Source organism: Heliangelus exortis, chromosome 7 (assembly GCF_036169615.1).
Source record: "Heliangelus exortis chromosome 7, bHelExo1.hap1, whole genome shotgun sequence".
Classification (NCBI taxonomy): Eukaryota; Metazoa; Chordata; class Aves; order Apodiformes; family Trochilidae; genus Heliangelus; species Heliangelus exortis.
The window spans coordinates 23600329-23625675 of NC_092428.1; the positions used below are offsets into that span (position 1 = coordinate 23600329).

The 25347-nt window shown below is 41.4% G+C and overlaps 1 protein-coding gene and 1 long non-coding RNA gene across 2 annotated transcripts in view; one reads left to right on the forward strand and one right to left on the reverse strand.

The window, feature by feature from the left end:
• Positions 1-24432, forward strand: part of SORCS3 (sortilin related VPS10 domain containing receptor 3) — a 278055-nt gene extending 253623 nt beyond the window's left edge. The window contains exons 18-27 of the mRNA XM_071749349.1: positions 941-1112; positions 4473-4659; positions 7659-7792; positions 11738-11861; positions 15051-15163; positions 16983-17114; positions 18084-18183; positions 20426-20531; positions 22624-22784; positions 23349-24432. Coding sequence (XP_071605450.1) covers positions 941-1112; positions 4473-4659; positions 7659-7792; positions 11738-11861; positions 15051-15163; positions 16983-17114; positions 18084-18183; positions 20426-20531; positions 22624-22784; positions 23349-23413 — 1294 coding nt within the window. The 3' untranslated portion in view covers positions 23414-24432. The remainder of the gene's footprint in view (positions 1-940; positions 1113-4472; positions 4660-7658; positions 7793-11737; positions 11862-15050; positions 15164-16982; positions 17115-18083; positions 18184-20425; positions 20532-22623; positions 22785-23348) is intronic.
• The window catches only part of LOC139798541 (uncharacterized), a 215021-nt gene that overhangs the window by 90513 nt on the left and 99161 nt on the right, over positions 1-25347 (reverse strand). The window lies entirely within an intron of this gene.

The following is a 25347-nucleotide window of genomic DNA, read 5'->3' on the forward strand; positions in this document are numbered from 1 at the left end:
TATGTGTTGGTTTGTTAGCACAGTATCACCTTACAAATGCTGTTCCATTGTGAGGGGGATACTCTGAAACTCTGATTGCATTGCCTGGTGCAAAACTGCAAAATTTCTTCCTGGGCAGTGCAGGACTTTTCAGGGCTGCTTCTGAGTTAAGGGTCCTGCATCCTCCATTGTTACAACAGGATTTTTTGGGGCTGGTTGATGCAAATGTCTGGTCAAGTTTAGTTTTCTGGGAGTCTGGAGTCATTTAATTTCAAGGACTCCATTTCAACTGAAAGGTGGCTATAAATATGGGATGTAATTACAGGAGCCCTGGCCAGTGTGACTTCTTGTAACCCTCTTGACAGAGGGCAGTAAGAAAATGGTCTGGGTCTGGGTCTTCTTAACCAAATCTTTTTTTTTTTACTGTGAAATGACTGGAAAGGGTTAATCCCCCAGAACACCACCAGAAATTGCCAAGTGTCTTGTTAGTTATCTAACCTCTTCCAAGAAGGGCCAAGAGAAAAAATACATGCCTTGAATCAGTTTAAAATTGGACTGGACAGAGCTCTTGGCAGATCACTTCAAGAGGCAGACACAATGTAATAAAAAGCATAATTAAAAAGCTGGGATGCAGGGTGAAGTCCTGCAGGCATGGGGAGTTAAGGTAATTCTCTGCCTTTTAGCAGTGCAGAGTAATTCACCTCCACAATCTGTGTGTCCATTCTCAGTGCTGTTGCTAAGAGTCTCTGGAGAAGGTTGGATTGTGATTTGTTTGATTTTCTCCAATTTAATAAAGAAAATAAATTTTCTCCAATTTAATTTCTCCAATTCTTCTTTTCTGTGAAGGAATTGTTTAGCCTTTGAAAAAACACATACCTTAATGTGGAGAAACAAAACCAAAGCAAAACAAACTTTTCTGCCCAGGGTCTGAGTCCCCTCTGCTTTTGTTACTGTTTCCCAGGTACCGCAGGATTGTGTCTAACAACTGCACTGATGGCTTGAGAGAGAAGTACATGGCCAAGGTGGAGAAATGCCCTGGAAAAGCACCTCGGGGACTTCACATCCTCACCACTGATGGAAAACTGGTCACTGAGCAGGGACACAATGCCACCTTCATCATCCTTATGGAAGAGGTTTGTTACCGGGCTCAGCAAACCCTTCACTGTGTATAATGTGTAGTATCTCTAGTGCAGCCTGTGTCACCAAGGCTTGTTGTTCAGTGGAGGGGCAGATAACTAAGGAAGGCACTTGTTATGTATTCAGGCTGACAGGAAGGTTTTTCAAATGATCTTGTGATCTTATGATAAAATGATCATTTTATCAAATGATCTCTTCAGGGCTGTGACTTGGTGTTCAAAGATAATGTGACTGCACCACAAAAACCTTTGCTCCGTTTGCAGATGCAGCATTTCCCTCCTGGCCTTTGACTTCCCATGCAAGCTGTCATTGGATTCTGTCAACCATGATTTTCCCACAATGGCTTGTGTTACAGTGTTAGATCTGTTTTCTGGTTAAACAGAAGGGTCAGCTCACAACCTCACTTTTAACATCTTCGGGTTTCTCCAGAGTGGCAGCCAGGAAGTGAGGTGGTGCTGAACCACAAGTGTATTTTGTCACCTGCTCTGTCCTACACACTTCATTTTGGGGCAGTACCTGGAGACAGCTAGAAGCCAGATATGTCATGGTCACAAGCATAAGAATAATGACACCAGGACAGACTAGTTGCCTGTCTTCTAATTACCTTGTCTCTAACAATAACAACAGCAGGTCTCTAGGGAAATCAAAGCAGAAACAGTTCAAGCCCGGTGTCCCTTCCCCTGCCAGTCTCCAGAGCAGCCTCCATTGGCAACTGAGACCTTTGAGAATATAAGAAGCTGTTGTAAGTTTGAGCATACTGCCACAGAGAAGTTTTTTCTCATGATAAACTAGTTTGTTTTTTTAAACACAGACACATATATTAATTAAAATTCTTATACGGCAACTGAAGGTTTCATTGGGGAAACACTAATCTGACAGGGCCGTTTTACACATTTCCTCAGATGTTCATGCATGCTCTGCTTTTATACAAAGGGGAATTCTTGTCTACCTGGCTGATTCTTTTGTATTCTGCAGTCTTAACATGGTAAGACGATTTGTATAGACACTGTGAGTGGGAGTGCAGAAAAGAACAGACATAATCTAAAAATTAGGGATCTAGTAGAAATTTATTAAGGAACTCAAGCGGAACTGCTGCACACAAAGAATGATAAACAGATGGGGAATAAGGCAGCAGACAAGGTAGCTGAAGAGTGGAGTCTTTACAAGACTTCAGAGATTGAAGAGGCAGCTGAATAAATATGTGAGGGTGTTCACTCTTTGTCCTTTGTTGAAAAACAAGGATAGTTAGAAAAACATTTTATTGAAATTTTTTTTCTAAGGGAAGAGGATTTTCAAGAACATGTCATTGTGGGTGAACAGCTTATTCCATTGAGACTTGTGTGTTGAGCTTTTTTCTAAAAATAATAGGCATTTTAAGAGGAAAAAGAAAAGAACAACAAGATTTTGGGCAAAAGAATTCAAGTCTTTCAGTGTGAACCTGAGACAAATTAACTGTCATAAAAAAATAAATTGTCATAATTATCATAACTTCTTTGATAGTTGGAAGAAATAATTTCTGTAGAAGTCTTTAGTATTAAATACCTCTCTGTCTTATAGATTCATTCCTGCCTCCCTCCACCTTCTCTGGTCAGTGTGTTTCCTGGTGGGTTATTTTGCACTTATGTCTACACTCACTTTCTGGAACAAAAAGCAGTCTGACAAGCTCTCCTATGCACATATCTGTGTGGTTTCCATTCATCCTTCTTACTGTTTCAGGTTAACCTTGATCAGCAACTTTGTGATTAGTTCCTTTCTACCTTCTCAATAAATTGGTGTGGCTGATCTTGGTGCTTTCCAGTGGTAAAATAAGATTTTATTGTAGTTAACGTAAAAATAAATTTCTCAGAATTTACAGACCTAGATTTAGCTTTAGCAGTATCATTCACAGTGGTAATTCAGAATATGTGAGTTGCAATGACAATAGACAAAGAAATGCAGAATGACTGATAATTTTGCTGGCTTTAGAAATGCAAGACAACTGTGATTTGGACTGGTATCTTTGTTATCTTCTTCACCCATACTGAATACAATGGAGACTTTTCATGAAAGGAAATTACCTGGGCCAATACATCATACATATATGCAGAAAGCTTCTGAGATTTAATCTGAGGGGTAGTTTTATTTCAGTTTAATGAAATCACTGCAGTGGGCTTTAGCTCTATTTAAATTAGCCTTGTATTGTGTTACTTTTAGGCAACTGGGGACAAGTGTAAAGTAAGGCTTCAAGACACTGAATTAACAGACTCTTCTAGAGTTCAACTACAGTGGTTTAAAGCATGATTTAAATTAAAACAGTGCAGCTGCTGCCTCTAGACAATACCTGCAATGCTGGAATCTCTTGTCTGTTGTTCCCTCCATCATTTAATAGCTATCATTGACAGTAATCCTAGAAGGGATTTTCTTGTCATCTACTTCATTCTCCTGTGTATCTAGGTCCTATCTCTGTGTTGACTGACATCAGGCAAAAGCTGTCAGTCCTTAATGTGGGACACAACCTATATGAATTCAGCTGTCCTGAAGTTATATGTTTAACTGGAACTAGTCATCTAGCCTCTCCATCATCATGGTGCAGGGGTGGAAATTTGCTGATGATTCATGTCACCTGTCTCAGTTCTGCTAGGATGGGATGTCTTGTTCTCTTGCTGACTTCCACTGACTATACAGGAAGCTTGGAAACCTTAGTCTAGACTTACAGCACCTCAGTGGCTAGGTTTTGTTTCTTTGGAATATCTTGGAGAACCACTTCAGGTAGATTCCCCCACTTTGGAATGTTTTAAGTCTCTGGTTGGACCAGATGATCCTTGAGGTCCCTTCCAGCCCGACATTCTATGATTCTATTGTCCTGTCTGCAGTGTGTCCCTGATGTTCCCATGTGCATTTAGAAATTTCTCTCCAGTTACCATCCAGTCTACCATCAGTATGTTGGTTCCCATCTCAGTGCCACTGATGGAGGTACTTCTGTGACACCACCCTCTCAACAAAAAGCTGTGCAAAGCCCTGGCCATTCAGTGACACAGAATCCTCATCCGTGTGTTGCATTTGATGATTCAAATATGGCCTGCTTAATATATGTATGCCTGGCACTCTGCCCTCCCAAAATCTCTAAACCCAAGATGAGTGGTTAACATCTCTTTGCAGGTAAAAGTGTTTGGCTATTCTAAGCATTGTTTGTGTATAATTACCTGGTGTTGATCTGAGTCTGATCCCTTTGTAGACTGATAGAACAAGGGTAGGCTTTTTTGATAAAGTTACAAATTTGTGTCCGTGTTAATGAAACGAAGCTGTGAAATGGGATGGAGGGTAATATAAATCACTCTTATCAGCCCTGTTTCCTAATACAACCTTCTCTGTTGCAGGGAGATCTGCAGAGGACAAACATTCAGCTTGATTTTGGAGATGGCATTGCAGTATCCTATGCTAATTTCAGCCCTGTTGAGGATGGCATTCGGCATGTGTATAAGAGTGCTGGAATCTTTCAGGTGACAGCATATGCAGAGAACAGCCTGGGCTCTGACACTGCTGTCCTCTTCCTTCATGTGGTCTGTAAGTAATTCCAGCTGCTGGATTCCTTGGGTGAAAAAACTAACCTCACATAAAATCCCTGCAACTTTAGTGGGGCCTAAGAATACATGCAGACCCACCTACCTATGCAGTTTGTTCTCCTCCAAAGGCTTGGACTTCTAGACATTCTTCTGTCTTAAGTAAATTTTATTGAATGAAGATGAAGGGAAGCTTCTTTTAAAACAAGTGTATTTGCAGTCCTCACATGTACAGAAAAAAGTTTGAAAATATTTCTCAAATTTTCTGACAGCATCAGAGACTAAACAGAGTATGAAACAAAGTCAAACTGTTTGTTTCCACTGTACTTCTAAATCCAAGCTGAGATTAACCTACTGAACTTTGGGTCAGTTATTCAGAATTTGGGAGATTACAGAGCTTATTAAATAAAACAAAACCAAAACAAAACCAAAAGCTGAGAATACTTTCTGGGATATCAATGCATTGACAACTAGTGTGTTACTTCATATTTTATGTTTGATGTGCATCTCTGACTTTTCCCTCCTGTTTGATTGATCAGTATCTCTCCACTTAGCAAATGAGCAGACTCAAATATAGAGAGAGTCTCCAGATGGCTTTCTCAAAGCCATGGGAGTGAGCAGGAGACTTTGAACAGAGAATGAGACCAGGATGATCCCAGTTCTTTGTCCTGCTCTCAGGACATAGATCTCCTGAGCAAAGAGCTCCATCTATGTTCTCATGTACCTCAGTGGTTTTATCCCAGTGGTGTTCACACACATGGCTGTCATTCCCTTTAGCCTGTCAGAACATCATCTGGCCTGTTTATCTTTTACATGAGCTTTTCTTCTGGAAGGTAGCACACCAGAATTTTCCAAAGCTCAGGAACTTATTGCTTCTTTTTAATTTCAAGCTCCCTGTGTGGAGGAATAAATGTTCCTTGAAGCTTTTATTATGCTCATAATTCCCTCAAAGTCAATCATGGCTGCATTTAACAACCTGTTATTAGAGCATTAAATGTTTTTTTTCTTCACCTTGGGCCATTAGCTGACAAAAGTGATGGTTACCTCGTAATAACAGACAGTTTTGTATGGATTATCTGACTTTTCTTGTAGGAACTGCATTTTCATGATGAGGATTTTAGAGCAGAATGCAACAAAGGGGCAGTTGCTTGGCCTGGTTCTACTACTTTATCCTCTTTCTCAGCCTCTCAGATCAGATCTCTGCTTTGAATTTTATAGCATTCTTAGGAGGCCAGCTTATTATCATGATCTCTAGGGAAATAGTTTCAAGCATTTACATTCATGCTAATACTGAAATAAAATACCTCAACTCTAGACTTTTAATATATTTGGATGTAGTAGTCAATAAGAAGGTTTGACCTTGAAGTTCAAATGTAGAGGAAAAAAAAATGCCTGCTATATAAATCACCCTTATTATACCACCTGTCTGGTGCTGGAATTCTGTGCTGAAAAAAAAAAGGAGAAAGAAGATCCTTGGCCTCAAGGAACAGTACTTTTCTACTCGGCAGCTTTAGCAGTGGTCAGTCAACTCTTCACCTTTCTAAACTCTGCTGTCAAGCATCCCTTCATTTTTATTTAACTGAAGATACTGGTGGTTTTCCTCTTACATGCTTTGGCACAAAATATTTAGGGGAACCTGCTATTCTTGGGACCCCTGACTATTTGCTGAAGGCAGATTAAAGGAGTGACTTGCTGCTAGATGATTTCCCCTTTGGAAGGGGGAAAAAAAACCCCAAACAAATTCTTAGGGGCCAAAAACAAGAGCTGTGTCCCTTTGTGCCTGGAGTTGCGTGATCTGGTATCTAAAGAACAGGTTTTGCTCTCCACAATCCTTGCAGTCCAAGTGAGTAGAGAAGTGATTAATGTCCCCATTTCATGCTTGAAAAGCTGAGAGGTAACACAAGAAAATTGTCTCAGATAAAATCAGCAAAAATTCTACTTTCCAGAATTAATCTCATTAAAAAACCAAGCCATAATGAAACAAAAAAACAAACCTAAACAAACCACAAATATCTCGCTTCTTTCTTATTTCATCCTTTCCTTCTCACAGATACAGTCTGTCAGTTTTCTGTGATTTAAATAGTACCCTCCAGGAAAGATTTGGTAACACTGTCTGATCTGCAGTTACCAGCTGAAATTAAGTACCAGTAAGAACAAAATATTAAACAAGAAGGAAAACAATGGAGATAGTAAAAACTTAAACTAAACAACAAAGCCTCAGGATTTTTTGCACACGTTTTTATCTGGAGAGAAGCTGGTTTCTTAATTCTGAGCTTCATGCACTGGACTCATTCTAGACATTTACATTTATTGGACACAAATTTGCACTGGTACAGTGTTATTTTTCAAGTCTTTCAGAAACAAGTTCTTCTGACTGCTGAATGCTCTGATGTGCCAATGCACAAGTAGTTCCTGCCTTTTTGCTAATGGTAACTGACTCCCCAAGGGCTTCTGAAGGTCAGCCCAAAGTCAAAAATATATAAAGTATTTCCAAATTCATGAAATTTCTTTTGGATGCCTTCTAAAGAACTGTCAGGGAGTATATAGTCAACTCATAAATGCCTAATATATAATCATATTTAAATCATTTTGGTGGTGGATATATTTTTTTAAAAATACCTTTCTCTCATGTCCTGTCCCTCAATCTTTCAATAGCAGCTTGCCCTATCCAGTACAAAGCTAGCTTATTGTTCTTCCTCAAACTGTATTAAAAAAATTCTTCTAAACACAGTGTTGACACTGTCTGAAATCAGCAATTAGGAAAATGTGCTTTTCTAGCTCTCCTTGAATTAAGAGTGAGGAAAAAAAAAAGAGTCTATATTTATTAATCTTGTATCTTTTCTTTTGCCTATTGACTGCTGTAATAGTCCTGTATTGCTGTAATAGAATCTCACTGCTGACATGAGACACTTGATTTATTTAAAGGAAAGATCCTTGCTGTTCTCAGCTGTGCAGGGAGGATTTAACTCAAAGCATCTGATAATGAACTCTCTCTTCCCACAGGTCCAGTGGAGCATGTCCATTTGAGTGTCCCTTTTGTTGCCATCAGAAATAAGGATGTCAACATCACTGCAGTAGTTTGGCCCATCCAGGCAGGCACCCTTACCTACTTCTGGTGGTTTGGTAACAGCACCAAGGTACAGCTGCCCTTTGGTTCTTTTTTATTTCCTTACCTTGTTGCATCAGACAGGGAACTCCCTCAGTACTGATAAAAAATTTGTGCCTATGCTTGTTTTATGTTTTCACTTTTTCTTTATCTAAATAGGGTCATCATAATGTTAAGTTCAACCTTTGTGGTTTTATTTCTTCCTCTCTCGTGTTGTTCTTCTAAGTCATTGCGTTTTAAGATCTGGTTGTTATCAGCACTACTGAACTTTGAAGACCACTGTTATTACCAGCATTCACTTGCAACTTAGCTGAATTATTTACCACTATACATGGGATAACACTGGCTTTCAGCCCAGTGTTTAAAAACTGCTGGTTTTAAGTAACCACAGAGTTTTCCATTATGTTCAAGTATGCAGTATGTAATGCTGGATTCCAGCACAATACTTTAAAGCTTTTGGTGTTCAAATAACCAGTTGTATCTAGAATTTTAAGCTAGACTCTCAATGAATTGTTTGTCTGTCCATGACATAGCATGTCCATGTTTATAGTCTTAGATATGTTGGAGACAAAGATGAGATTTCTTTGTAGTGAATTTTCAAATGATTGGCAAAAAAATATTATAAAGAGCTTTTTACCAATAATTCAAGTAAGTGAAACTACAAGTTGATGTCATGCTTTCAAACAGAGAGAGAAGGATTGCTTATTAGCTACTTTTTATTGCAGGCTTTATGAGTGAGACAGCTGACACCCAGGCACTGGGCTCCAGTTGTGAAATGTACAGCTGATAATTTAGCAATGTAAGATCCTGTAAGTTACAAAAATCAGTTTGAAGTCACATCATTGTCTGCATTATTGAATCACAATTGCAGGTGGGATCACAGGAGGAAAAAGCCCAGGGATTTTACATGAAATATGGAACATGAGATTAAAAATAGCAGGCATGCAAGTGTTTTGTTTCCTTTTGACAAAGCTGTTTGTGTTTTAACCTCTTACCCTAGCTACCAACAGTTGCAGGAGAAAAAAACCAACCAAACAAAAAAACCCACTAAATGCTGTGTCTAATGGGATTTTTACATCAAGTTAGGAAGCTCACTGTAAGAACTCACCTTCTTTTGTGGAAATGTCACTGAGGCACTGGAAGAACTCAGGAATGAAACCTACTTACTATAACTTGGCAAACTGCTGTGCCCTAGCTGGGCTTTAGCAGCCTCCTACATACATACATACATCAGGTCCATGACAAGTAGCAGGCAATTTCACATAGTTTATGCTGCACTGAAAGAGATGGATGCAAAATCACATTACAGTTCAGATGTTTTTGGTTCAGTGCTCACACAGCCATTAAAATACACCTGAGAACATCCAGGTGCTGGTAACTTGATCATCTGCTTAAGCCCTCCTGTATACCCAGTTGTACTGCCATTGCTTTTGTCCTTAGGATAGAAGTTAATAGTGAATAGGGCCTTAAAACAGATACCTTGTAATAGAAAGTAATCTTGAAAAGGTAGAGCAAACAGTGGTGTTTGCTGAAGATTTCCATGCAGCTCTCACGGTGCTTGCATCTGGGTTGTAATTATTATCTGTTGCCTGTTTTATCTTCTAGCTTAAATTTCAGTCCTGTAGGCAGCAGAATACAGATACAGATGTGTTTGAGGTGTGGACTTTGGACATAGCTGTATAGGGAGCAGCTGATCCTGATTATCATCATGGAGTGATTGTACATGTTGTTGGAATATATTGAGATGTGAATTAGTAAAGATGGTGCCACTTACCTGCAGCCAAATCAAAGACCCAGAGCATTCATTCCTTGCAAAAGCATTATGTCCAGCCACCTCATGAGATATACTTCAGTTTTAACTCTGCAAAGGATATAGACGCAACAGTAGAAGCCACTTTTTTTTTTTATTCAACTCAACATCTGCATCGCATCAAAATTCCTTCTGGGATGTTTAATGTACATGTCAGATCCCTCTCTCTGCCCACTCTTGGGCTTTTAGTACAGGTGGTAGATGGGGACACTGACTTGTGTGTGAAGTTCAGGATGAGGTGTGTAACAAGGTGCATAGTTGCTGACATTGTTAGGGGATACATTCTGGTTCCATGCTGAGGGATTGCAGCTCCTTTTCCTTTCCAGCCTGTAGGCATTGCAGGCAGTACCAGGGTTGTCCTGTGTCACAGAGCAGTCTCACTGAGGTACTCTCTGTGCTGCTGACCAGGACAATGTTGTCTCAGACTCAAGTGACCTGGTTGATGTTCTGCTGCCCTCCCCACCCTGCTGGAACCATTGTACTGTATTTCTGCTGTGCTGATTTTTTGCAGTATACCCAAAGGCCAGTTTGCTTGGATTATCACAGGTCCAGTTTAATAAATGTGTGCAGCTGTCTAATAGGTTTGAGCAAATGAACCTTAAACTACTTGATTTAATTTAGAATTAGTTTCCAGGTCTTGGTACTTAAATTAAAATTAAGGAGTTGGCTGGAAACTTCATGATGGAGGTGAAATCATCCAACATAATAGAATGTCCAGCATATACACATACAAAAAGAAAAAAAAAGTAATTTTGGAGGCCAGATTGGTTCCTCTTATCTTTCTGTGCACAGAATCATAACCTGTAACCTCCAGGAGGATTGCTAATATCATGCAGTTTGATAGAGGCCCTTTCTGCTTGTCCAGAATGTGTGCATGTCTAATGATATGGCAGCTGGGCCTCCAGGGCTAGCACAGGCTGGGACTTTTGCTCACTTGCTCTGTGAGTCTCCTTTGATGGAATATACTTTATTTTTTTTTCCCAAATGCTTTTTCAGTTCATGGGTGAGGTGGTAGAAGAAAGATGGCCGTTCTGCATGGAGGGAAATGCGTTTTCCAGCCTGGTGCATGCCAGTGGTAATTTTGATTTGGCTATGAAAATATCATATATAGCCACTGTTGTGAACCACAAGCAAATTGGCAGTCAGATGGCATGAAGTGTGGGAGATGGAAGATCAATTTTGGGGGGCTTTCCTCTGTAAATAAACTGGCAGCATGGTGAAAGACCAAAAGCAATGGTGTATTGGGTTTATCTGTGCTCTTAGACCTCTAAGTGCTTTTGCAATGGAAGGTAGTATCACTATTTCAATTTTAATGTTTTAACCTAAACCAAGAGATTTGTCTACAGATCAATGGCACTGAGAGGGCTATACCTTTGATTTTCAATATGCAAATCTCTTTTCCTGAAAATGGTGTAGTTTTCTCATCTAGATGTGTATCAGTGTGAGAGGTTCCTGTGCAAAGAGGAGAGCTGTGGTGCTGTCAAAGACAGAATTTTAGAATGTGCAGATAAAGCCAGCTTTCTCTGCCAGGGCTCTGAGGTGGCTAAATGCAGGTCAGCTTTCCTCTGGAAACCACTCAGCCCCATTCAGACAGGAGGCTCAGCTGGTATTATGCCATGCTTTCAGCCTTTTTATAGCATGGTTTGCCAGCTTATGGGTGGAGCTGGCTTACAGGCTTGCAGTGAGGACAGGGCAATGCTGGATGTCCTCATTCTGCCCTGAGCAGGGCTGCAGTGAGATGGATTTGTGTTTGTAAGAGAAAGAGCTGGTCCTGAATCTGAACAATATGGATTGTTTGAAGAGGCACCTGCATTTTTGGTTTATATTCAAATGCTGGCTTGAGCTGAACCCTGCATTTTGCAGAGCTGATGCAGAGCTGTGTGCATGCACAGCACTGCATCCTCCAGTGATAGTTTTGACTGTGCCCTACTGAGGTATCCAGAGCATAATGGGCTGAAATTCAGTGAATTCAGTAAACATTTACTTAAGTGAAAGAAACATTCACCAGAGTGGCACTTCTCACTGGGTGGTGTTTGGGCCACATTTGCAGCACCATTCCTGTATAATGGAGGAAGGATGTCAAGGTGGATTGGTCAGGTGCATGTTGTGATCCTGAGTTAGTCTCATCCTGATTTTGAAATTTCCCTCTGTGTTTACCTCTTGCAGCCCCTCATCACCTTGGAGAGCAGCATCTCATACGTCTTCACCATGGAGGGGATGAACACTGTCACTGTGCAGGTTTCTGCAGGCAACACCCTCATCCAAGACACCAAGGAGATCGCAGTGCATGGTACCTTTGGCCTCTTGCAGTCAGATCTTGGGGAGTATCTAGAAGTGAAGAACAGTCACTGCTAACCCAAAATGAACTCCCTAGTGCCTGGAGGAACCTCTGACTATTCAATGCAAAGTAGCTCGGATGTTCATGATCACAAAGAGAAGTGAATTAGATGGGGCAGCTGGCCAGAGTTGTAAGCTCAGTGCTGTAGGAAGCTTTGCTGACTGACCTGTCTGTGTACCCTGACTGGGAACTCCCTAAAGAAAAAAATCTCTTAGAACTGTAGCCAGACTGCCTTCTTGACTGTGGGAAGATTAAGGTGACCATCATTAAGGTGACCTGAATGCAGCTGGTGTTTCTCTTTATACTGTGACTATATAAAGTAGGAGGGGTCTGAAAAGCAGGGGACAGAAGTGACTTTTTTGTTAACTCTGCCCACCTTCCATGCCAGAGCTGGAGGTCTGAGCGTGCCCACTGGACTTCTCTGGGGGTAACATTTGGTTTGTTGTTGCCATGTCTGCATGGACAAACCACATTTGGCAAACCACAGAACTTACCCTGTTTGGGGAGTGTTAAAGGCTGAGTGGAAAGGTTCTCTCAGCAGTTTTAGCCAGAACTTGGAGATTTCTCTAGTAACAGATTTCTACATGGGGCTATTCTTCATTTCCCTTATCCAGTTACTGGCATCCAGCATTTGCAAGTGTAATCTTGAATCTGGGAAAGAACAACCCCAGGTACCATTATAGGTTGGGGATTGAGCAGTTGGAGAGCAGCAGAAGTGAAAGGGACCTGGGGGTGCTGGTGGATGGAAGGATGCCCATGAGCCAGCAATGTGCCCTTGTGACCAAGAAGGCCAATGGCATCCTGGGGTGCATCAGAAGGGGGGTGGCAAAGTAGGTCAAGAGAGGTTCCCCTCCCCCTCTGCTTTGCCCTTGTGAGGCCACATCTGGAATATTGTGTCCAGTTCTGGGCCCCTCAGTTCCAGAAGGACAGGGAACTGCTTGAGAGTCCAGAGCAGAGCGACCAAGATGATGAAGGGGGTGGAACATCTCCCTGATGAGGAAAGGCTGAGGGAGCTGGGGCTCTTCAGCTTGGAGAAGAGGAGAATGAGGGGTGACCTCATCAATGTTTATAAATACGTAAGGGGTGAGTGCCAGGAGGAAGGAGTCAAGCTTTTCTCAGGGGTGACTGACAAAGGAAGAAGGGCCAATGGTTATAAACTGGAGCGTAGGCAGTCTGTATAGATATAAGGAGGACTTTTCCACTCTGAGGGTGACAGAGCACTGGCACAGGCTGCCCAGGGAGGTTGTGGAGTCTCCTTCCCTGGGGACATTCAAAGCCCACCTGGACATGTTCCTGTGTGACCTGCTGTAGGTGACCCTGCTCTGGCATGGGGGGGTTGCACTGGGTGATCTTTCAAGGCCCCTTCCAGCCCCTAATTTCCTATGATTCTATGACTCTGTGATTTAGGGGAAAGCTTTTCTTTGGATAGCAAGTTTTATTGAGAGACCTGGGCTTCAAACAATATGGGTTGCACTGTGTAGTTGAACTACGTGTGCTTGTTTCAGTAATTAAATATAAATGAATGTCCTGCTGGTGACTGGAAAGCTGCACACTCAGACTACACAACCAGATAAATAGGGGTTTATTGATTGCCTGGCTGTGAAATTCAATGGGTTTTAATAATTTGTTAATATGATTTATTATTACTCAACCCCCCTGTTAGCAAATGTAAGTAACTCTCCACTTGGTCATTTCGACTGCTGCAAAATGCAGTGTTTACTTCTGGGAAACTTGAATCTTTCTACAAGTTTCTGGAATAAATGTGAACCAAGCATAGCTGAGAGGCGTTCCCACAGGTGATCTTGATTTTGGTTCCAGTAAGTCCCATAGAGTGGTCCTCACTCTCTGTTTTTAAACACCTTCTAAGAAATGCTGCCATTCATTTTAAAAGATCCAAAGCTTTGGGCTTTTTTTCACAAAGAGAAATTGATCAGTTGGAATGTCCAAGTAGTCCTATAGAGTGCCATACTGCAGCCTGACCTGGTCTGGGGAAGGAGTTCTTGTAGACCCACAGGCTGGTGATCAGTTCAAGTCTGACTAAAACAAGTGACAGCTTTACAAGCTGTGCTCTGCTGCATTTGTATCCCAACCTGTGGCTTGTGTTCAGTCCTTGTGGCTGCAGGCGGGAAGCCTGGCTTTCTGGTGCTAGTGATTTATTCAGTTAGTTAGATTTACTCAGGGTTTTCTCAAATTTTGATTAAAAGAGCAGAATTTACTCATAAATAAATAAATTGGACATGATACTGAGGGTTCAAAAGTCAACTACCTTATATATCAGGCTCTGTGTTAAGCCTTCAGAACTCAAGAACTTCCCTGCTCTCTTTGGTGCTTGTTTATTTTAAATAACTGCACCATCTGAAAAAAAAAAAGAACAGATTGTGCAAAAGATTCCCATCCTGGACCTGTGCCTCCCATTGTCTCAAAACCATTGTGCACAGCTTTAATATGGATTCACCATGGGTGACACCAGAAGGGAGAATTGGAGAAAAATTCAAATTTTTCTGTATTTGAAGTCTAGGAAGTTTTTCTTCCTCCTTGTAATCAGTTAATTAGGAAGTAATTTCAGAGTGTTTAATGAATAGCCATTATTTGATTATCCAGTCATTAGCACCACTGGATTCTGATTTGTTGGGGTATTAACCACTCGTGGCTTCCCTCCAGGAGAGCAAACAGATAATACCTGCTTTTGAAAACATTACTTATAGTGTTTGATCTGCAGAGTACAATGTGTGCAGTTGCACAGACCTTTGAGTTTCATCCAGATGCCACGTTGTTTACTGGTCAGCTTCCTTGTAGGCAGAATCTGATGAAGTTGAGTGGCAAAATTACAAAGCTCAGAGGCTGGGGAAGGAATGAAGGGAAGGAATCCTCTCACCTCATTCATTCTTGCTTCCATTTCTTCTGGGAAAAGGCACTGTTGTCATTAGGACAAAATGTCCTTTATATGAACCTTTATAAGACTTACTTCCTCCTAAGCTTTCTGTACTGCTTACTGTTAGTCAGTCTTTCTTCTTCAGCCTTTTCTCTCTTCCTTGCTTTAAGATAGTTTAATAATGGTTTTCCTGTTGTCTTCTGCACCTTTGGCTGTATCCTGAACACTTCTCCTTTAATCTTCTCATATACACTGTTTTTCTATTCCAGAATATTTCCAGTCCCAGCTCCTGTCATTTTCTCCCAACTTGGACTACCATAACCCTGACATCCCTGAGTGGAGAAAAGACATTGGCAAAGTCATCAAGAGAGCTCTAGCACAGGTGAGCATCTGTTCCCTCATCTGAGCCAGCATAGACCAGGCTGCTAAAACATGCACTTCTTCAACATGAGGGCTTAAAAGAATGACAAAGGACAGCAGTAATGAAGCTATAATTTTAAATCAATGAAAAGCTTCTTGATATGCTAGATCTTTTTACAGAGGCAATCTGTACTGGGAATTTTGTGGAAATATTATAATTACTTTTATTAATGATTCTGTGGTACTTTTTAGCTTCTAATATCCCTGAGGACTTTAAAAATTCTAGATTGTAATAATATCATTATGATTCTTATTTGCCAAATTGCTATTACAGCATCTACTGTTCTCAATATTTGGGTAGTGTTCCTGTGTGCTGTTAAACAGCTTATCCACTCCATCCCAGAAGTCAGGCATTGAGGAAGATATTTTTACCCCTTCCTGATACTCAGTCTTCTAATGCAGCTAAGAGTAGCAACTGGTGGTCATTATAAAGCTCTGTTCCCTTTCCAGCTGATGCAAAAATGAGGGTTCAGAGGGAAGATAAACTTGCTTTTAAAATACAGGGCAATGAGAGAGACTTCTGTGGGTGGAAGATACTGAATCTTCCTTTGGGATTAATTAGAATATGTAAATATTCAGCAGTCATATTCTTGGAGGAAAGGGGACAGAATAATTTATTATATCAAATAGCCAGGGAGAATTAGGAGATAGATTTGAGCAACACTTTTGTATTTTTTTACATTCAGACAAAGCTGTATCTTGCTTTTTGTTGGTACATCTACAGCTGTTCTTAGAAATGGAGGCTAATTATTTTTACAGGGAAAGTACCATCAGCTTTTCTCATCTGCAGCCCACTCAAAATTCACAGTTTATAAGAGTTTCCCATCCCGAGAAAACACTAAATTTATTTGTGTTGTTGTTTTACTGTGTTCAGAGTCAAGCTTACAGAAAAAAAAAAAATTCATTGGGCTGTAAGTATGAACAGTTACAGACAACAGTAGAGATCATGTAGAAGTGCTTGTTTGTACATCCTTTTGTGACTATTTGGTTGCAGCCTGTTGACTGTGCTTCTGGGACAGAGCACCAGGAATGGGCAGCCCCACTGAGAGATTTCAGTAAAGGAATGAGGCCAAGGAGCTCGAGCTGGGGTAGGACCAGGGATCTAGTGGGTTTACCCTCATATAGCAGAGAGTTTCTGAGGGAAGAAAGGCTTCCTGCTCTGCTGAGGATGCACAGCTTGGGGCTGTGGAGAGAGAGCAGTTGTCTCAGTGGGCAGATGATGATGAAGGCAGCTGTGAGAGTCAGGTGTGGAACTGACTCTTGGTTCAGCAGACTGAGCACCTCCTAGTACAGCCTTCCCAATCAGCCCCAGGAGTAAAAAATCCCAACGGAGACTTTTATTAATTTGTATATGACATATATGGACCCCCATAACCTGATATGAGAAGGTGAGTGGGTGATTGCAGGCAGTTTTCTTCATATGTCCCTGTTAGTTGCATGCCAGTGGCTGCTCTGAGCCAGACTCTCTGGATCTGACTTTGGGTGACCCCTGTGTAGCAAGAAGGGCTGTATGATGAATTTAGATCTGGAGACATGGTGGACTTTGTGTTGAGATCTTTGGGTCCAAGGCTGTTGTCAAGCCTAAATTTACATTTAGAAATGGAGTGAATCACCATCAAAACCTCTCTTTCTGACCATCCAAGTGGGCAGAACACCTCTTTGGGCCACAATCCCTACAGTGGAACTGGCAAATATTTTGATGGGATCAAAATTTCCTGTAATGAATGGAAACATCAGTAGCAGAATAACAGCTAGTGATGGCCTTTTTGCTTCTCTTTTAGGTGACTGGTATCCCTGATGAACAGATCTTGGTGGCTGTTTTTCCTGGGCTGCCTACTTCTGCTGAACTCTTCATACTGCCCCACAAAAACACAACAGAGAGGAGGAAAAGCAGTGAGGCTGATCTGGAGCAAGTAAGGAAAGAAGGATTCATGGAACATTAATTCCTACCATACTACTGTGCAGTGTTGGAAATGACTTAAAATAAGTGCGATGGAACTGGATGCATCTGTAACTGTGGCAGTATAGTTTGTGGCATTAAAGAAAATTATTTTCAGAGGAAAACCAGACTTTTCTAATACCTCATTGAGATATGTCACAATCTACCAGCACTGGTTCTTCCTCAATCAGTAGTGTGTCCTTATAACAGTAGTTATGGCCAAAGGAACCTTGAATATGTACTGTTCTCTAGAGGAATGCCAATAGACAGAGGCCAAAGTAGCAAGAGAATACACTGAAGTTTACTAAAAATAAATGAGGCTTTTCATCTCTTGTATCACTGGCACAAGACCTCTTTTGTCTGCAGCAGTGAATGGTGTGTGCAGACTATATTTGGAAGTTACAATATCCATCCATTTAGATAAATAGGTAATTACAGTGATGAATAGCAACTGTGATATGCAGGCAAGGGAAGAGCTAGGAACAGCAGCACAAGTCTGCTGAAGCCTTCATGCTAGAATTGCCAAGTGATTAAATCAGATCTATAAAGGCAAAGGAGTGAAGTGCAGCACAAGGCTGCTTAGCTCTAGCTAATGTTTGGTTTGCATCATTTTTACTGTGTGCAAGCTATATGTGAGCCCATCTCTAACTTCTGGAGGAGTAACTCTTCTGTGATCAAACATTAAGTAATGCAGAGGACTGCTGAATACTGGAGAAGCTCTTGTCACCCAATGAGCAAAGGCAGTCCCTTCTAAGTTGCACATTTGCCCTAGGAACCTGACAAAGATGGCCTCTTAAATTTATGGTGATGAGTGTGCAGAAGAGATGCATTGTAGTTGGAAGGTTTGAAAGGCTTTTTGGTCACCATTCATAGACTACATATTCCTGAATGTTCTTCAGAGCTTCTATACAGTAACTGCCTCTGTCTCTTATTATTTCATCAGGTGGTAGAAGTTGTTTTTAGTGCTCTCAACCAGAACCTGGTCCAGTTTGAGCTGAAGCCTGGTGTTGAAGTCATTGTGTATGTTACTCAGTTAACATTAGGTGAGTGGGGTGTCAAATACATAGCTGTGGTTCTCTTGAGGCTTCAGGCAGTTTCAGGAGAATCAGTCTACATCAGTGCACTCACAGTTTGTTAGGTGCTACTGGGATCCCTGAGACTGACTCCTTCCCTGGAGAATTCAAAGCCCACCTGGACATGTTCCTGTGTGACCTGCTGTAGGTGACCCTGCTCTGGCAGGGGGGGTTGCACTGGGTGATCTTTCAAGGTCCCTTCCAACCCCTAACTTTCTATGGTTCTATGATTGTATTGAGACATTGACTCTGGTAGAAACAGAGTGTTAAAAACAGAATCCAGCAGTGGCATTTTCATGCACCAGTTTGTACAAGTATTAAAAGTACTTCTTAAGAGCTCCCTATGGCTTAATTAACCAGTGCATTGATGTTTTTCAAGTGCTTTAGAAAATCAGGTGAATGATGTTCTATTAAGGTCTCATTGGGCACCTGTGCAATTCACTTGGAATATTGCCAACTTTCATGGATTTGGGGTCAAATCCTTATAGCAAGGGGCTTGTTAATGTTATGACTAGCCAAGAAGCTTTATAGGGGAAAAGTAGATCTAGGCCTCTTACAGGGAAAATGTGCCTGAATATTGACTTGTACAAATTAGAATTTATTTAAATTTCAAAGCTACCTATCTCCATTTTCACAGAGCAATGAACAGCTGCTTTAAGCTTCATCACCCTGTTTGCTTTAAGCCAGCTGAGTGTGAAGCTCTCAGCTACCACTGAGAATTTTGGCCAGCCTAGTGTGAAACTCTCAGCTACTGCTGGGCCAGTGATGACTACAGAGGAGATGATGGATTTATTTTTACACTTGTTTTTTATGCCTGCCCTTGCAATTATCTGTAATGTGGTATCTTGTGCATGTCACATTGCTGTTAGCCCCTCCAAAAGGTTTGGGTTCATGTCCCAGGATAGTACACTTCAGCTTCAGTTTACATGGGACTCTCAGAGAGCCAGGAGTTGGGCTAATTCAAGGCTTGTGATCCTACAGGTAATGCCTTTTTGCCTTCACTCTCTGACTGTTGTTTGGAGATGAGACCCAGACATTAATAGGAGTAGGGTGGAATTAGTTAATATGAAAAATGGGAATAAGATCCAAATACCTACAGTTTTCAGGGTAAGAATCTGGGTTTGTTCTAGTAAAACACTGCAAAGTGTGGATTTAGCTTACAGTACTCAACTCTTCTCAGCTATTCTTGCACAGCCCCCCGTGGAGGTGCTGCATTTGTTTCGAGACCATTCCCATAATAATTTGGCTCAGGTGAAATGAAACTTAGTTTTTTTCCATAAAAGAATCAGTAAACTTGCAGAAGCAGAACACTGGCAGGATCAGACTTTTCAGTGTGAAAATTTGGCAATGGAAACCATAAGTGGCTCTATTGGGACAGACTTTGTTCTCATCTTCAGGGTGACAGAAGAGAGAAGAGCAAAAAGCCAAAAACCAAATAGTTATGCAGAGTGAGAATCGCTCAGCTGCTAATTATAATCCTTTGCACATCATTAGAGACATCTTATCATGCTCTTGAATCTCAGCACAGTGCTCAGGCCATCAAGGTGGTCTGCTCTGATGAGCTGTGGGAATAGCTGAATAAACCATGTACAGTTTGTTTAGTCCACCCAAAATGTCAAAGATAATCTACTCAGATTTGCATCAGATCCCCAAAATATTATCATATTGTGTGTGCTTGGCTCCAGGATTACTACTTTGGGCTCCTCCACATTATGAAAAATGACTCAATTAAAAAGTCTGTAAAGTCCAATATAATGATGGATCTTGAAGCTTCTCACCAGCCAGATCCCTGTCACTCGTGAGTCAGACACATGCCCTTGGAACATGGGAGTCATACTGCTCATGGATACTCTGAGGTAGCTTCTCAAAAGGGGAATAGACATACATTAAGCCACACCTCAGGATTTCAGTTCCACTCCTATCCCTGAAAAAGCATGAATAGAAACAGCCCAGACTGTTAACACAGGGGTGATCAGGCATTCAGCTAAGCATGACTTGCTGTGGCTTTTCACCAGATGTCAGACTGCACTTGGCTTTCAAAGGACAGGGGCATCAACTTCTTTTCTAGTGGTTGGTCTTGCTGAAAACAGCAAGCACCATGCAGTAGTGATGAAGCAGATGTGACACAGACAGGGTTGAGCTCAACTGTGTGATAGTTTTGTGTTTCCTAATAATATCTTGTAAATGTAATGCTCTGTCTTTCCTCCTGCAGCACCCCTGGTTGATTCCAGCACAGGTCATAGCAGCTCGGCGATGCTGATGTTGCTGTCTGTGGTGTTTGTAGGCTTGGCTGTTTTTTTGATCTACAAATTCAAGAGGTAAGTTGAGAAAGGTTGGGGGTTGGAAGAAGACACTGGGTGTTTTACAGACAGAGCAGTGCCTGGATTGCAGATGTACAGTGACTTATTCTGGCCTAAGGCTTAGGCCAGTATAGTTTCTTATTCCTCATATATAGACAGACCATCTATTTCTCTTTCACCACAAACCTGATGCTCTGAAAGCTCACCAAGAGCTCAGAAATCAAGCTGTGACCTTCTTCAGCAGTTTTATTTAAACCACAGACCAGAAATAGGAATGCTGTGTACTCACTGAGTACTGAGCTACACAAAGCAGACTGTATCAGAAATCACACAGTGGATGTCTACCCACAGTCTCTATTGATTTGGCCAACTGCCTCAGTGCAAGAGTGTCTAAATTGTATGTCACAAGTGCATACTTCAGTCTTGCAGAGGAGCAGGTGTGATTTTGTGAAGGGAGGGAGGCTCAAAGCCAGAAAGATTTCTGGTAAGCATCAAAATGCCTTTGGGAATCTGTGCTGAGATTTTCTTTGCCAGCTGTTAATATAAACCTTTTGCTTCCAAGCAGCAGGCAGGACCTGTGGTGGCCTGTGGCAGTTTGCTGCTACAAGCTATGGAACAAAATATGGGATTAGAATGGACTGTTTGCTGACAGGCTGCCTTATGAGAATATATTTTAGGCAGATGGAGCTCCTTAGGAGGAAATTTGCATTCAGTACAGTATTTACTGTGTTAAATGTTCTTTGTTGCCAGATCCTGCCCAGTGGTAAAATATTGTATTAGAAGCATAGGCTGAGTCTGAATGTTGATAAAAATAAAATTAAAAAAATTCTAGACATGAGTAGTTCCTACAAACTGGGAAGCTACAGCTTTTTCCATCTGTGTTCCAACTATGCTCCCTCTTGCTTCTCTCAAACAAATTGTTTAAGGCCAGAACTTCACTGGAAGTGTGAAATCAGCATTGATCTATTGAATCCATGAGAACTGAGGCAATTTCCACTGCTTTTAGTCTCTGCCATATCCAACAGCAGACAGGTTAGCATAAAGAGAGGGCATTTTGAATGCATCATTCTCTCTCCTGTGTGCTTTAAGAAACTGAAAAATTTCTCAGATTTTTCCTTGTTTTAGCAGTGTGGACTGCATAGCACGAAGTCCTTTCGAGTGCATTGAAAAAACTCTCAGTCCCCTTCCAACAGACAACTACACACAGATAATCTTTGTAACCCTCCACCGTGCTTAACACATTACTTTTCAGTTCTCTCATTTTAAACTTGTGTTCCTCCAGGGATTACTATCTAATTATCTGCCCAGGCCTTTATAACCATACAGCTAATTGATTGACTCTCAAGGATATTGTTCCAGCAACCCAACTTAACTTCTCTCAAAAGAAGGAAGAAGAAACAATTCCTTCACTTTCTTGGCTTCTCGAGCATCAGGGGAAAATAAGTGCCTGCAAACTTGTATGATCTGTAACGTGACAAAGTGGTTTTGCAATGAAATGGCAACAAATAGACTTTAAGTGGATGTTATGAGGTCCAAGTCCTTTCTGTACTCTGAGGCAGGACCAACTCTATAACTTTTTCTGATGTGTCAATTACTACTGAGTCAGTGTGGGTCTGTCAATGGAAACAAGCCTAGCAATTCTTTGCTCAGTTAATAGTAGTGCCCAAATTGATTTTTACTTTTGGTTTCCAATGCACTGCTAATCATGCAATAAATAATGAGCTGGCAATTGCAGCTGACTGTACTTATCTGATTGCTGCTCTCTGAGCTGGGAGCACGGTGTCCACTGTGCACACAACCTCTCATTTCAAAGAGCAGGACCTCACCACCTAGGTTTACAGCTGGAGGAGCCTTTGGGCACAGGATAGAAAAGCTTTGGCCTAAGATCTGGGTCAGCTTTAGACTGGTATTGGAATTAGTGGATGCTACCAGCACTGTCAGAGCTGAACATCATTGTGGTGCTTTCACCATTCTGAGAGCTGATACTTTGCCTGACTGCCAATGCTGCATTTGTGGGATTGTTCTCAGTTTAACTGGTCTGATTAACCAGTGACATTCAAGGGATCCTTGTGTTACAAAATACAACTTCTCATTTCCCTTTCCTGTGCAGGAAAATCCCTTGGATTAACATCTATGCCCAAGTTCAGCATGACAAGGAGCAGGAAATGATTGGCTCTGTTAGCCAAAGCGAAAATGCCCCCAAAATCACTTTGAGTGAGTTCACAGACCCTGAGGAGCTGATGGACAAAGAACTGGACACACGAGTGATGGGTGAGAGACAGCCCTTGGCTGGAGCTTGTTTCACAGTCTGGGTGAGGATGTTGGTCACTGGGATGTTAGGAGATGCAGCCCCAGGTACAAGCAGAGCCTGAGGCACTGAGTTAAGGGAAAAAATACTGCTCTGCAACATGGCAACTGGGAGGTTTTCTTACAGTTCTTAAGCTTTTCTCACCATGTTACGTGACCAGAGTAGGAAGCTGGAAAGATCAATGGTTATATAGGAGTTAGTAAGGGCTGTGGCTCACACATGTGCTCTCCTGTGGAGGGGTCCCAAATTCCCTGAACACTCAGAAGAATCAGATGAACCAAGCTTATACTATTGGTGTGCTATTATTATAAGTATGTTCCTAAAAGTTTAACCAGTTTACCTTAATGAGTAACAGGTTTTCTGCATGCTCTATGCTTATTGTAAATATATAAAAGGATGTGTTGCTTCTAAGAACCTATTTTGTCTTTACACTTACACAAACAAATTCTAAGAAGGAGTGAGAAGTAATATAGACCAAACTGTTGAAGCCACTGAACTGATTTTGTTCTTCATTTTCTCCTCCACAGGAAGCATCTCAACAATTGCCAACAGTGAAAGCACAAAGGAAATCCCCAACTGCACTAGTGTTTAATACTGAGAATCCACTTGGTCTACAACATTTCTGACTTTTTATTTGTAATTATTATTGTTATTATTATTATTATTATGAAAAAAGAAAGAGTTATATGTCATTATTATAATTTGGGAGGGGATGGGGTGGGCTTTTTCTGTTTACCAGGGCTGCATTCATAAATATCAGACATTCTTCATATTCTTCATCAGATTAGAAAGAAAAAGCAAAGATTAAGTCAAGTGTGCAATAGGATCTGAATACCAGCCTCCTGTTAAATGCAGAATGGGAATTAAGTATTCAAATCCAACAGATAGGTCTAGTACCTTAGGCAACATGTTGTAGGTAAATTACCCCTTTTCAGTCCCTTTCCAAATAAGTTGTAAATCAGCTACTTCATTCGGCCAGAGGGCTCAGGCTGGGTTGTTGGACGAGGCTCTGCAACGTGCACTTTCCAGTGACATGCATGTCTCTGCTTTTTTGCAGGATCTTGCCTCTTTTAATTGCTTTAATTTTGGTCAGCCTCTGGCACTGTTGACTTCTGAGAAAGAAAAAACCAAAATCAGAGCAAACACACATGTCAGTGTTCCTTGGACTGTAGAGTGGCTGGAGGGGACAGCACCACGAGCCAGGAAGGAGCATTCCTGAGTTTATGAATGCAGCCCAAACCCCGTGCATGTGAATAGCCAGGATGCCCAAGGCCTACTGTAGATAATTACCATGTACATAGCTTTTTATTTCTTGGGAAATAATTTAATGTTTAGTAAAAGAAGATATGTTTAAAACAAAACCTGAACCACAAACACACATGCACACACACACACACACACACACACACACACACACACACACACACACATGTTTGAGCTCACACGTGCCAGACACCCAGGGATTGTGGTGAGCACTTGAATCACACTTTGGTTCCAAGTGTGTTCCAGTTGTCTGTCCTATTTCAATCTGACACTGCTGTCTATAAACAGCATAATTTATTTCACTGTGTATAACTGCAAGCCTATGTTTTATATATATATGTAACGTAACATTTCTGTGATGGAGCAGAAAAAGATATTAGCAGGACAGACTATGAGCCTGTCACAAATATTTTAATGGTGTTCACCTCTGGCACTGTTGACCCCTCTGAGAAGGATCTTGGTGAGATCCATTAGGGAAAATGAGGAAAGCAAAGGTGAAATCACCACCATCTCAGTGTGGGCAGATATCAACGTCCTTGATGGGAGCAACGCCAGCCTGGGATGACCTCAGCTCAAGAGCAGGAGGTTGCAGTAGCTTTATTCCCAGTGAGAAGTCATGCTTTTAGCAGTTAGTCTGATGGAGTAAAGTGCTATTCAGGATGTGTAAGAGTAGTGAGTTTGAAATCATGACGCATGCAATTAGGGACTGCTCTTTGGAGAGGGAGGCACAGGGTCAGACCTGTATAGCTGAGCTAGGAGAGGTTTTCCTTATGAGTACTGCAGAATGGCTGCTTCCAATTTTTGATGGAAATGCTATCAGAGTACTTTCTGCATGGGGGATAGGTGCTTTGCAATTAGAACTGTGAGATAAATGAAGTAAATGTAGTGAAAAAGCTCCTTAAGAGTCTTCTAGCACACAAAGCTGAAGACAGAAATGGTGGAGTTTTGGGGCAGGAGGTTGACTTAGCAGTGAGTTGCTTTTTTTCAGCTTTTTTTGAGTTGATGATGTTGCAAATGGACCTTATTCTGCAGAGTATTGAGGTACAAGACCCAGCAGATCTGGAAGCAAGATTGGAGGCGTGTATGGGAAGATATTCTAGTGCTTGTGTGGCAACAGGAGGCAGAAATGAGGCTAGGTAAAAATGTTTGTTACCATTTTTTAGGATCAGGGTGCAGGACTCCCCATCAGCCTTAAATGTATCTGGAGTGGAATGAGGAGATGGCTAGAATGTAGGTGCTACTTGCTACCTCTCTGTCTTGCAA